The sequence below is a fragment of the Schistosoma haematobium genome, chromosome 3, assembly GCF_000699445.3.
Source record: "Schistosoma haematobium chromosome 3, whole genome shotgun sequence".
NCBI classification, from domain to species: domain Eukaryota; kingdom Metazoa; phylum Platyhelminthes; class Trematoda; order Strigeidida; family Schistosomatidae; genus Schistosoma; species Schistosoma haematobium.
Window position 1 is genome coordinate 40,784,141 of NC_067198.1, and position 13,060 is coordinate 40,797,200.

The 13,060-nt window shown below is 32.1% G+C and overlaps 1 protein-coding gene across 1 annotated transcript in view; it reads right to left on the reverse strand.

Annotated features, from left to right (window-relative positions):
* Positions 1 to 900: 900 nt before the first annotated feature.
* AMIGO3 (Adhesion molecule with Ig-like domain 3) overlaps positions 901 to 13,060 on the reverse strand; it is a 68,625-nt gene continuing 56,465 nt past the window's right edge. Inside the window, exon 3 of the mRNA XM_012939406.2 lies at positions 901 to 5,140. Within this exon, the coding sequence (XP_012794860.1) occupies positions 2,453 to 5,008 (2,556 nt within the window). The 5' untranslated portion in view covers positions 5,009 to 5,140 and the 3' untranslated portion in view covers positions 901 to 2,452. The remainder of the gene's footprint in view (positions 5,141 to 13,060) is intronic.

Here is a 13,060-nt window from a genome sequence, read left to right on the forward strand (position 1 = left end):
TGAAGGTTATAATCACCTTTTTGACTGTAAGAATTAACAGATGAGTTTGGACTTAAGATAAATGATGATGAATAGCTTCATTATGTTTAAACGATTAGAGAATGACTCGAACTTTCAATGTAAAGCCTAATAATATCAATCATTACCGTAATTCTTGGTAGTTGGGTAAGGATTTCAAATTAATATGTTTAGTTTAATATATTGCAGTTCTTTAAATAAATACTAAACATATCCTAACTAATGTATTTCACTCTGTAAAACATTTTTGTCTGCTTATCAAGTTATCCGATCACATTATGAACTATAATGAAGTCAACAGTTTCACTTCAGTCCTGATTACCATTAATCTGAAAGTCAAAAATTATTAGTAGTTAGCAACGGAATTCATAGAGTATATTTCGTTGTATTTATGACTTAACAGCTAGATATAACTACGTTTTACTGTTGATATTTATATTAGAACTCGAACTCAATAACTCACACTTCAATCGCCTAACGCGTTAACCACTTACGTAGTAAGTCCATATAGTCAGTCATCTACAACGTGGGACCTGGCACATATATGGATCGGTCCAAGTTAACACACCTCGTTAGCACAACAAGAATAACGCTAAATTCATAGAAGCACTTACTTCAATGATATTTAAAAAAATTTCATATAAGGACCTGATATAGAGAGAAAGAATTTATTCGTAGAAAGAAAGGTATAAAGTAATTTCCATCTCATGGTTTAAGAGGAGACAAACAGTGTTACACCTACACAATTGTGACCGATTCTGAGGCATGTCACCAAGAGTCTCCAACCATTGGTTACGATGGTCATGCAGACCCCAATCAAGTAGTCTACATCCACCAACACCGCTCAGACCAGAAGTTAGTGATTTCAAGGACTGATACCATGTTTTGGTTTGGCCACCCCTAACTTTCTTCCAACCATCTCCAACACTATTCAGCACTGTGTGTCGTGGTAATCGATGTTCAGGCATGCATAACTCATGGCCCAACCATCTCAATCGATGAAAATTTACAATCTCATCAACTGATTTATCATCATCCCCCTGGAATAAACTTCCAAAAACACAGATGTTGTTTCCCTGTTTTAAAAAAGAAATTACTCGGGACTTTTTTTCTCAATTTCACTTTATTTTACTTATTAAATACATAAATACAAGTAAATGTTCATTGTTTTGACATGTTGTTTCAAGAAAAATCAGAATAACTGAAGAAAATCATCAAACAACAAATCATTGAATATATAACCAAGCACTGACATATACATATATATAAGAGTGCTGATGATCGGCCTATGCTCCTTCACGAGGGGTAACAGGCGTATATATATATATATATGTATACCATATGTGCATGTTCTCATGTTTGAAGAAAAAACGAAGAATACAAACTTATCACGAATATAATGGAAATAAATACAAACAATAGTAGTGGTAATAATAATAATGATAGTATTGAATAAATTTATCACTTAACAACTATCATATGTATACAGTTACATTTATAAATGTATATGCAGTGATAACAATCCAAAAACAAACACAAAAAATACACACACACACCCCAAAAAGAAGAACTACCAAGAATAATATTTATAATGTTATAATGATAAAAACACAGCCACTTTTATATGTCTAACATAATATTGTCATTAGTTATATCAATTTAAGCATAAGATCATTTTAAAGACATATACATTACACAATTGAAAAGAAGAAAACAAGACGAGAATAAATTCTCAATTACTTGTTCATATAATATTGTAAGATGGATGATAGAGAAGAATTGTAACTTAGCTTAGGTGTATGAAGTTTTGATTCTCTGAGATGAAATAGGGTAGAAGTTTGTGCTGCTGTTGCTGCTGATGGTGATGATGTCGTTTAGAAGAACAATGAAAATTCCATGATTAAACCATCTAGCTCAAAGAACAAAACTTCATTATTATAATAATAGTGTATTCTCTTTATATAAGTAGTATTTTAATGTTTATAATATAAGAGAATCTGATTTTAATGTATACACAAAAATGTGAATAAATAAAATGCACAATTTTATTGATTTTTTTATTGATTTATAAAACATACCCATAGTGTGATGGGTGATACTAATTGTTTATCTTCATTTCTTTTCTAGAAAACAACCCCCCCCCCGAAAAAATTAGAAACATTTACAGAAATTGTTCATTCTTAAACAGCGTTATACTGTGATTATGTAATGGATTGCTTAAATCATTCATATTATGTAATCTTATTACTAATGAAAGGTTAAATAATTTGAAATGGAACACATTAAAAGTACCAATCATAAGAGTAAACAATCACATTAGATTCAAAAGAACATGCTCACTTTAAAAAAAAAGTAAACAACAATTGAAACCAACAACTGAACAGAAGGAGAAAGTAAAACAAACAAACAAACAAATAAACAACAATCTATCAAATTATGAATGATAATTTAAATAATTTGTTAAACCAATAGATCCCTGATTAAATTGTGAATTTGTTGTCACAGAATTAATTAATTGTGGATAACAGCCAGATTGTAAAAAAAGTAGATTCGATTGAATATTTGGTTGAATAGTAACAGTTTTTAATGATAATGTTGAATTTGTACATGAATTTGGTAATGATGGTTGTGGAATAGATGGTGGTGGTGGAATAAATAAACCATTATGTATAAGATTATTAGAATTTGATTCAATAGGATTAGATATATTTGTAGGTAATCCATTATATAATAATGGTATACATTGTTCATTTGTTATTCTTTGATTCATATTCATCAGTTTATGATTATTTATATTATGATCATTTGTATTAGTATTAACTATCCATGGTACATCATATGTTACATTATTTGTATCTGAATAAGATATTGGCTCATAGGACATTGAATTTAAACTTCCATCACCTATTGTACTATTTGATGTTGGTTGAATACATCTACCTAATTCTGTTTGAATAGTTTGTTGTCTTAGATTTACAGGTAATGTACCATGATTAAAACCAGATAATCCATTTAAAAATTGTTGTGTATTTAATAAATTAGTTGTTAATGAAATAGATTCAGAATTCAATTGATTGATAGGACAATTTGTTATTGAATTTTGTATTAGATTTGTTTCTACAGAATTATTACTACTACTATTATTACTATTATTAGTAGTAGTGGTTGTTATTGTTGTAGCATTAGTAGTAGTCGTAGTCGTCGTCGTCGTCGTTGTAATTGTATTTGGTCTTGATATATTACATAATGTATTTAATGATGATATACCACCACCATCAGGTGATAGATTAGGCACTTCTAAAATACTACTATGATCTGTTCTATGCGGTCTATATAATTTACGTTGATCACATGATGTTAATCTACAATGAAATGTTTGATATATAATAAAAAATAATAAAACAGTTGATAAAAATGTACCCGCTGTAGCTGCCATTAATTCACCTAAACTAAATTGTTTTATATGTAACATTGAATTTGTATAAGATAATGATGATATAGTAGTAGCAGTACTACTACTACTAGTACTAGTAGTATTAGTAGACCAATTATTTAAATAATTTAATTTACTTTCATTATATGCTGATAATGATAATTGATTATCGATTTTTAATAATGGCCATTGTAATTGTATAGTTGCTGTGACATTACTAATTATATCAATTCCAATACATGAATACCTGTCAATTTGTTGTTGTTTTATAATATCTAGTTGACTTTCTACTTTAATAATATCATTATTCGTATAAGAAATTTGTTTATTATTTGGATATCTATGTGTGATATGATGATTGGATAGATTAACTAAAGTCATAGCATTATTATTATGATTATGATAATACCATATAATTGATAATTCTCTAGATCCTTTCATTGAACATGTTAATCGAACGGAAGGATATTGTTGAGGATCTGTTTTCTTAATCATAGAATTTTCCATTCGATAAAGATTAGTTAAATCAACATCAAGACGTTCAAGTTGTGGTGGTGGACAATAAAGAATAAATGGTGAATTGGATTTTTCCCATGTATTTGTCACTGGATTATTATGATCATAAACCTCTGATAAATCAGTAATTAAATCATTAAATTTATAACCAGCTAAAGAGAATGGAGTTGAACATTTTGGTTGATTACCATCTTCTTCATCATTATGATTCCAGTTATTATTATTGTTATTATTATTACTTTCTATTGTATTATTTCTATGAGATTTATGTATAGATTGATAACGTTTTATAAGCCAATTTAATTGACAATCACAATGCCATGGATTATCATTAATTTCAAAATGTTGTAACTCCTTAAATATGACATCATATTTCTTATCCAATTGTTTTAATTGATTCCCATTAATAATTAATTGATTTAATTTACTCATAGTGATTAATTGAATTAATGATTGATATGGTAATTCATCTAAATTTGAATTACGTATAATTAAACTTTTCATATGAGTTAAACCATTAAATGTATTAAATTGAAAATTACGTAATTTAATTTCATCCATAATTAAAGTTAATTGATCTAAACCATTAAATGTATAATCTTCAATGTGAATTAATGGATTCCCAGTTAAATCTAATAAACGTAATTGTTTACCTAATATTTGAAATGTATTCCGTTTTAAACTAATTATATTACAATAACGTATATGTAAACTCTTTAATTGAATTTGACCACCATATTCAATACTACGATAAATAGATAATTCATTTGGTCCTAATTCAGTATTCATAAAGGTTTGATTTTGTATTAATAAATATTCTAATTGTAATATTGGTGGGGGTATTGGTAAATAATTTAAACCAGATAATTCACAATTCATACGTTTTGAACTACATATACATTGTTTTGGACATATTGTAGTATCATCTAATTGATAGGATAATTCAATATTAAGTAATGTCATCATCATAATAAGTAGTATATATTGATGATAAAAATGTAATTGTATTTTTTTGATAAATAATTTCTGTAAATAATCCATATTCAATTGATTTATTACATTTGAAGTAATCGTTTTTTTTTATCCCTGTTGTTTTGTTGTTGTGGTGGTGGGTGGGTGGCTGGGTGGGTGGTGATGGTTGCCCTGAATTCTTCTCCTCTTTCTTTTTCTAAACTAGATATTTAAAATAAAATAGAAAAAAAAGCATTAAAAAATTGATAAATTGATAAACACATTTATTTTAATACTATTATTATACAATATGAAGATAACTTCTAAGGTGGATTTAGTTTTAAGCAAACAATTACTGAGTGACTTCAAAAGGTATTTCCTGAAGTTCTTGTCAGATAGTAACTCATAGAAGACAATGATGAATGTGTCGCTCAATTTTGTGGATTATTTAAAGTTAGATATTACCACAATTGGATACTTACTCAGTGGTCTAGAGGTTAAGCATTCGCACGCAAGATCAATAAATTCTGCGTTCGAATCTCGTGAGGTGGGATCATGAGTGCTGACTGATGAGGAATCCCACAATAGGATGAAACGGCCTTCCAGAGCTTCCACATTTTCCACAGTGGTCTAGTTTTAAATGACACGTGATCTCAACTATTAAAGTGAATGAAAACTAGGAAGCATTGAACAAATGGTTCAGCGTTGTATAACACTCACGTTAATGACATGGATAGAAGTAACACAATCTACAATTTTTTCATTATTATATATACATATACTAAACTGTCAGTCACAACTACGGTTTGAGGATTCAAAAATCAATAAATAGATGATTAAGTCAAATAGATTTATCGCATATTTATTTTTTACTTATTCGAACACATAAATATTGGTACAAAGGGGCACCGAATACTTATACGCCACACAAGTCACTTGATTTGTGTGTGGTTTATGATACTATCCGGGTTCCCAAACCGAAGCAAGTGGTTTTTTAGGGGGCCACACCTGAAGCGTTTGACCTAGAGGTCTGATCCACAAGGCAGTGGAGCGACGTTAGATGTAGTATCATAGTACACGCTGACCAACAATAGGTTCATACGCTACTTGTTCTCTTAGGATCATCACTCGGTAAGACACATTAAGTAAACTTTCACTGAAAGAAAATTCTTTGTATGCCCACTTATAATCCATAAACTAATGCACTGAATAGTTTTGGTCATATATTAAAAGTTAATTTGTTTCAAAAGTTGTAGCAGCTCACTTACTACTATGGAGTTATAACTCAGTACTTAGGGTGTTTGACTTCCATTCAGTAAATCACAGGTTCAAACGTAACTTTATCTACTTTAGTTTAAATAACCTGTTAGTGACATCACTCTTGCCTAAAGGGTGACTCAAAGCAAACGAGTGAATAAGGCATACAGTCAATAAAATTAACTTTTTAAACAAGTTCTAATAACATTTTAATAATATGCACTACTGTATTGTCTAGAATAATTTATGACAATAAGCGATTAAAATATGGGTCAATTTTGATTACGATTTTATTTGACTTCAGTACTTACCACTAAACTAACAATTTTATGGTTGTACTGTTAAATACACATTACACTTGTCTCTCTGTACATCAAATTACTTTCCTCAATCAGTCTAATTCACATAATCATTTTTGATGATAGACACTTATAGTAAACAAAAAATGTCTAGTTTTCATCAGCATATTGGATCATATGTTCAGAATAATTAATGAATTAATAATTTCAGAAGGGGTTTTGTGGATATTATATTATTATATATTGACCTAAACTTCTGATCCACAAGACAGCGGAGCATTGTGAGGAGATACAGTCACATGGTGGTCGGTCACTAACGATTGGTTCACACGGCATTTGTTTCTTTAGGATACTGGAGCCCATGTGCACCATTAGTTTGAAATCAGGGTTTTCCAACTCCCTTAGATGGACCCTCCGTGTCCACCAACCCGGTTAAAGCGCCGGAAGTTCACTTTTCGTCCTCTCAATTCCATAAACAATATCCTCACCATGTGAAGGCAGTGAGTAAGACTTCCCTGTGAGTGGTTGTATGCACGCGGCCACTTGAGAGCAGTTCGAGAGAGAGAGCTGACTCTCCCCACTCTCGGCCGTACCAGGGCATATGGAGGCAAAGCTGTGGCGCCCGATGGGGGTTAATAATAAGAACAAGACATTCAATAACTTCAGAAACTCATATATCATGTCCGTAATGTGTTTTTTACAAACATCTAAATTCATTCGTTATGATTATAATAACAAATAACGCATGAATAAAAGAAGCTTCTTATTTGAATGCGCATCAAGGAGTCAGACCAAGTAATTCATTGTTAGATTAAGAAAGATTATATAAAAGTAATAAAACCTTTCGATTCGATTCAAAATGTACTTTAATAATGTGACAGAAAAACCTGTTCTTTATGTTAATTAATATTCATTTTTCTCATTTCATTTATTCTTTTCTTCTATTAGGTTAGAGAAATCTTACTGACCTTCTACTATATAACCTTGACTTTTAAAATCAATGAACAAATTACAGTTGATAATTAATTCAATAATTAATTACATGAGGTATTCAATTATCTTATGTTCTTATTATTTTCAGATCTATGTCTCTTTACACAATGTTAATTCATTCAATTAATACCCATGGTTAATGATCGAATTGAAAGAATGAACTCATTAAAAGTATATAATGTTGATTGTATGATTAAATGGAAAACATGAAAATAGAAACATTCTATGACTTTGTATCCTTTAAACAATCTCTGTTTATTCATGGTATTGAGAACACAAATTTAATTTTACGCATATTTATTTCAGCAGTTGAGATCATGAGTCAATTGAAGCTAGACCACCATAGAAAACCTGAAAGCACTTATCGGCCGTTTCGTCCTGTTTTAGGACTCCTCAACAGTGCGCATCAACGACCCTCGCGCCAGGCGCTTAACCAACTATTTATTTGTATAATAATTTTAATAATTGAGATTATGAGTCAATGATAGCTAGACCATCATGGAAAACGGCAGTTTCGTACATATGCTCACTGATGACTGTCTTCAAGAGGTATTTTCTGGAGTTCTTGTGAGAAGTAGTGACCAGTGAAGTTCAACCGGGACCGTTGTGAGATAGTAACTCACTAAAGACAATAGTGAATGTGTCGCTCAATTTCGTGAATTAGTTGAAGTTAGACACTAACACCGTTGGATGCCGGCTAGCTCAATTGTCTAGAGATTAAGCGTTCGCGTGCAAAACTGACAGATCCTGGGTTCGAATCTCGTGAGGTGCGGGATCGTGGATGCGCATTGCTGAGGAGTACCACAATAGAACGAAAGGGCTGTCTAGTGCTTCTAGGTTTTTCATGGTAGTCTAGTTTCAACTGACTCATAATCTCAACTACTAAAATTACTATAATATCCACAATAACCCCATTGTGATGTTTGTATAATAGTCGATCCTATTTAGACAGAACAGGACTCAAATTTGTATACACAGAATAGCTGAAATTCAAGAAAATTCTAACTATTTATATACCGCACCTCAATTTACATAAAATCATCGATTGTGCACACTCAGTTAATTGTCAACAACCAAATACAAGATCAGTTAACCTTTTGGTGATAAAAATACGACAGTATGAATTGCGATTTCAAAAATATCACAAAAGAATGATCATTTACTGGACGGAAGTCATTGTTGAAACATAAAGTATTTTCAATTATAACATTTTATCAGTCATATTTTGATTGTAAACACTAAGTTCATTGATTCGTTAGAGCAGTAAGATTTGATTAAGAATTCATGAAGTGTTATGAGACTTATAGCCCATGAAGAAGAAGCTCTAGAAAAATAATGATTCCTTCCCGGTTGATGAGAAACGATCCTGAAAAGTAAATCAAGGCATCATATTGATGACTTTTGTACATTGAAATAATTTCAGAATTATTTCTTAGTTTACATACTTGGCTTATCTTAATTGAACACATATTGGAAATCAGGAAGCATTGAATAGCTATTTGGTGCCAGTATGAGAGACCTTAACAACACGCATCCAATTTCATATATACGGGGGGTTAAATCTAGAACCTGTTTTCACGACTGTCACTTAAAACTTAGGCTTATAAACCGGCATCCAGTTGTTTTCATGTCAAACTCTAAATAATTCACGATCTTGCACAACGATCTCCTAATAACATTAGTGCCATTTTCTATTCGTATTAAACACTTCATACTAACATATAACGGTTAATCAATTATAAATTCAATTCGTTCATTAGTCGTAAAAATTGCGTCATATTGACAATGAAATTTCAGTGTTTATACGAGTTTGTACAGGTCATTTTTGTGCTTCTATTTTGAGCATATCAAATAATAGAGAAAGAAAAAGAAAAAAAGAACAAAACACGATAAATATAAAAACAACTGCAACTATCTAAGCAAAGATGGATAGTGGCTAGCAGTGACAATACAAGACGCACGTTTCGTCCTACTTGGGACTTGTCAGCTGAATGTACCTGCATCTCAGAGTTGATGTTCAATTGCAATCCTAAATAACAATAAGAAGATACATATAAACAACACCAAGTGTATATAACTTAATCCCATTACACAAGTAGGTGGTTATCAGGACTCAGTAGCTAAGTGGATAACACGATGATGTTTGAAGCGAACTGATGTTGGGTTAGAGTGCTAAAGTGAACAACAACTCTGAGATGTAAGTACATCCAGTTGATGAGTCCCAAATAGGAAAGAACACACGTTCTGAATTCCACTGTCGACCACTATCCATCTTTACTTGTAAAGCTTTTGACTTAAGGTTATATACAGGATGCACATATGCCAATAAGTGACTGATCAATTACAGTCTTAAACAACACCAAATGAATTTAACCGCAACTATCATTAAAGAATAAATAAACAAAATAAAAATGGAATATGTAAAACACATTTTCAACAATGTTAGTTTCTCAACACCTAAACAGCTGAAATTGTTTTGACAAGTAGACTGGTTAAAAAGTAACAATATACAATCGTTTACTATATAGACATACATAGAAATATACAAAAAAATTGACATGAATAGAACAATCTACACATTATGATTCATTTGTAAGTAGTGTATTTTAATTTTTTTTGGTTTTCATTTTGCACAAGAGTTGCCTATTCCAAAATTAGAATATCTAAAACCGTGACTAATGCAGTACTACTACTACTACTACTACTACTACTACTACTACTACTACTACTACTACTACTACTACTACTACTACTACTACTACTACTACTACTACTACTACTACTACTACTGCTACTGCTGCTACTACTACTGCTACTGCTGCTACTGCTACTACTACTACTACTACTACTACTGCTACTACTACTACTACTACTACTACTCTACTACTACTACTACTACTACTACTACTACTACTACTACTACTACTACTACTACTACTGCTACTGCTACTGCTGCTGCTGCTGCTGCTGCTGCTGCTGCTGCTGCTGCTGCTGCTGCTGCTGCTGCTGCTGCTGCTGCTGCTGCTGCTGCTGCTGCTGCTGCTGCTGCTGCTGCTGCTGCTGCTGCTGCTGCTGCTGCTGCTGCTGCTACTGCTGCTGCTGCTGCTGCTGCTGCTGCTGCTGCTGCTGCTGCTGCTGCTGCTGCTGCTGCTGCTGCTACTACTACTACTACTACTACTACTACTACTACTACTACTACTACTACTACTACTACTACTACTACTACTACTACTACTACTACTACTACTACTACTACTACTACTACTACTACTACTACTACTACTACTACTACTACTACTACTACTACTACTACTACCACCACTACCAATAATGTACGCAAATTCTTTATGTACAGAAAAAAAGGTTATTAGAGTTAGGGTGTCGGGGGGGGGGTAGAGGTGAGTAAAATGTAAATATACATTTGTTCACAGTTTCTTTTAATTATGGCCTTTTCTGTTGTTGTTGTTGTCGTCGTTGTTGTTTTCACTGTACTTCACTTTATATTTAAATATTTTTTTCGTGAATATGACATGTAAACTATTATTCATTGGAAGTGATTTTTTTTCGTTTTTTTCAAAAAGAAAAGAATCACAACAGTTGTCTCACAATATGTATATAGAAAATAACTTACTGACCTGCCTGACTGCCTTCCTACCTACCTACCTACCTACCTACCTACCTACCCATCTACTTACTTACTTACCTACCAGCAAAACCGCATTAACAATTGATCATTCATTTCATTAATTTATGAGTTACACCCTTCTTAATTTTGTCATAGTTATTGTCATTGTTGTTGTAGTACAGTGTATGTTACTATGACATTTATTGTATAAAAAAATTTTTTTAAAATTATTTGAATTTTTCATGACTGGAATAAATTAATCTTGTAAATACTATAACAACAAAAAGAAACGAAACTGCATGTTTTCTAGCTTACGTAGTTTAACAATGATATATTAAGACGAATGACTTACAATTGTATTATACAGAGTTTGATCTATTGACTACACTATAACTTGCTGAACTAATATATGATAACTAATTTACGAAACAATACAATATAGAACATTAAACTCTATGTAATATTATTTATTTTATTTAAACACATAAAGATTGGTACAAGGAAGCACCAGTACATATGCGCCACAAAAATCATTCGATTTGTGTGAGGATTGGAATATTGCACAGGTGGTTTTCCCTAGGGGTCACACTTGGAGCCTTTCACTTAAAGGTCTGATTCATAAGGCAGTGGAGAAACATACGGAGATACAGTCCCACGATAGCCGGTGACCAATTAATAGTTCATACGCCACTTGTCCCTTCAAGATAATGGAGCCATGTGCTCCATTGCTTTGGAATCAGGGTTTTCCAACTAACCTAGGTGAATCATGTGTCCACCAACCTGGTTAAAGCACCGGACATTCGCTTTTCGTTCTCTCAATTTCGTAAACAATACCCCCGCCACGAGAAGGAAATGAGTAGTGGTTGTATGCACGTGAGCATTTGAGAACATTTGGAGAGGGAGAGTTGACTCTCCCTACTCTCGGCCGTACCAGGGCATTTTGGGGCATTTAAATGACCAATTAAACTGTTTCAGAATATAATCGAATTTAACGAATACATTTATTATCAGTTTAGGAGTTGTGGAGATTGTTAAGTTTTTGATTGAGATCATGAACCGATTGATGTTAGACCACCATTGAAAACCTGGAAGCACTGGACAGCCGTTTCGTCCCACAATAGGATGGCTGTCCAGTGCTTCCAGGTTTTCAATGGTGGTCTAACATCAATCGGTTCATGATCTCAATCAATAAATTTATTTTTTCCATAAGCTACTATTATGTACTAAAATAATCCAGTAGATATTTCGTATCAGCTATCAATAAGAAGATTTATTTCGATCGATTATATATATAGTTACTCTTGTTCATTTGCTTCATTATTATCATTAATTGCTAAGTCACCTAGTTGTTTTGAACAATAAACCTGTGCACTTATCATTTAGTTATTTTCATTGTCTATATTATTTATTTATGTTATTGCATACTCTGTCATCTATTTTTATATAAAAAAAAAGAACAAACTGTCATAAGTGTTTAGCAACAAAGCAAATCATATATCAGGTTGATGATTTGAATAAATACTTTTCTTTTGGCACTAGTAATAAAAATCAATAATAAGAAGTAGTAGATTATGAAACAATAGTAAATGAAACGTGGTATTATTAGTATAGGGTTATGGAGATTATTAAGATTTGTTTTGTTTGAGATCATGGATTGGTTGAGGTTAGACATTAACACCATTGAATGCTGGTCAGTTCAGTGGTCGTTCGCGCGTGACACTGAAGGCCCTGGGTTCGAATTCCAGGAGCAGGATTGTGAATGTACACTGCAGAGGAGTCCTACAGTAGGACGAAATGGCCATCCAGTGCTTCCAGGTTTTCAATGGTAATCTAACATCAATAGATTCATGATCTCAATCAAAAAAGAAACTTGTTTTATTACAATTTGATAGAAATACGGTGTGGTAGTTAGGGATTGAAAGCATAAGATTTAGGTTCAAAAGATATATATACAGTCTTGAAGAAAAT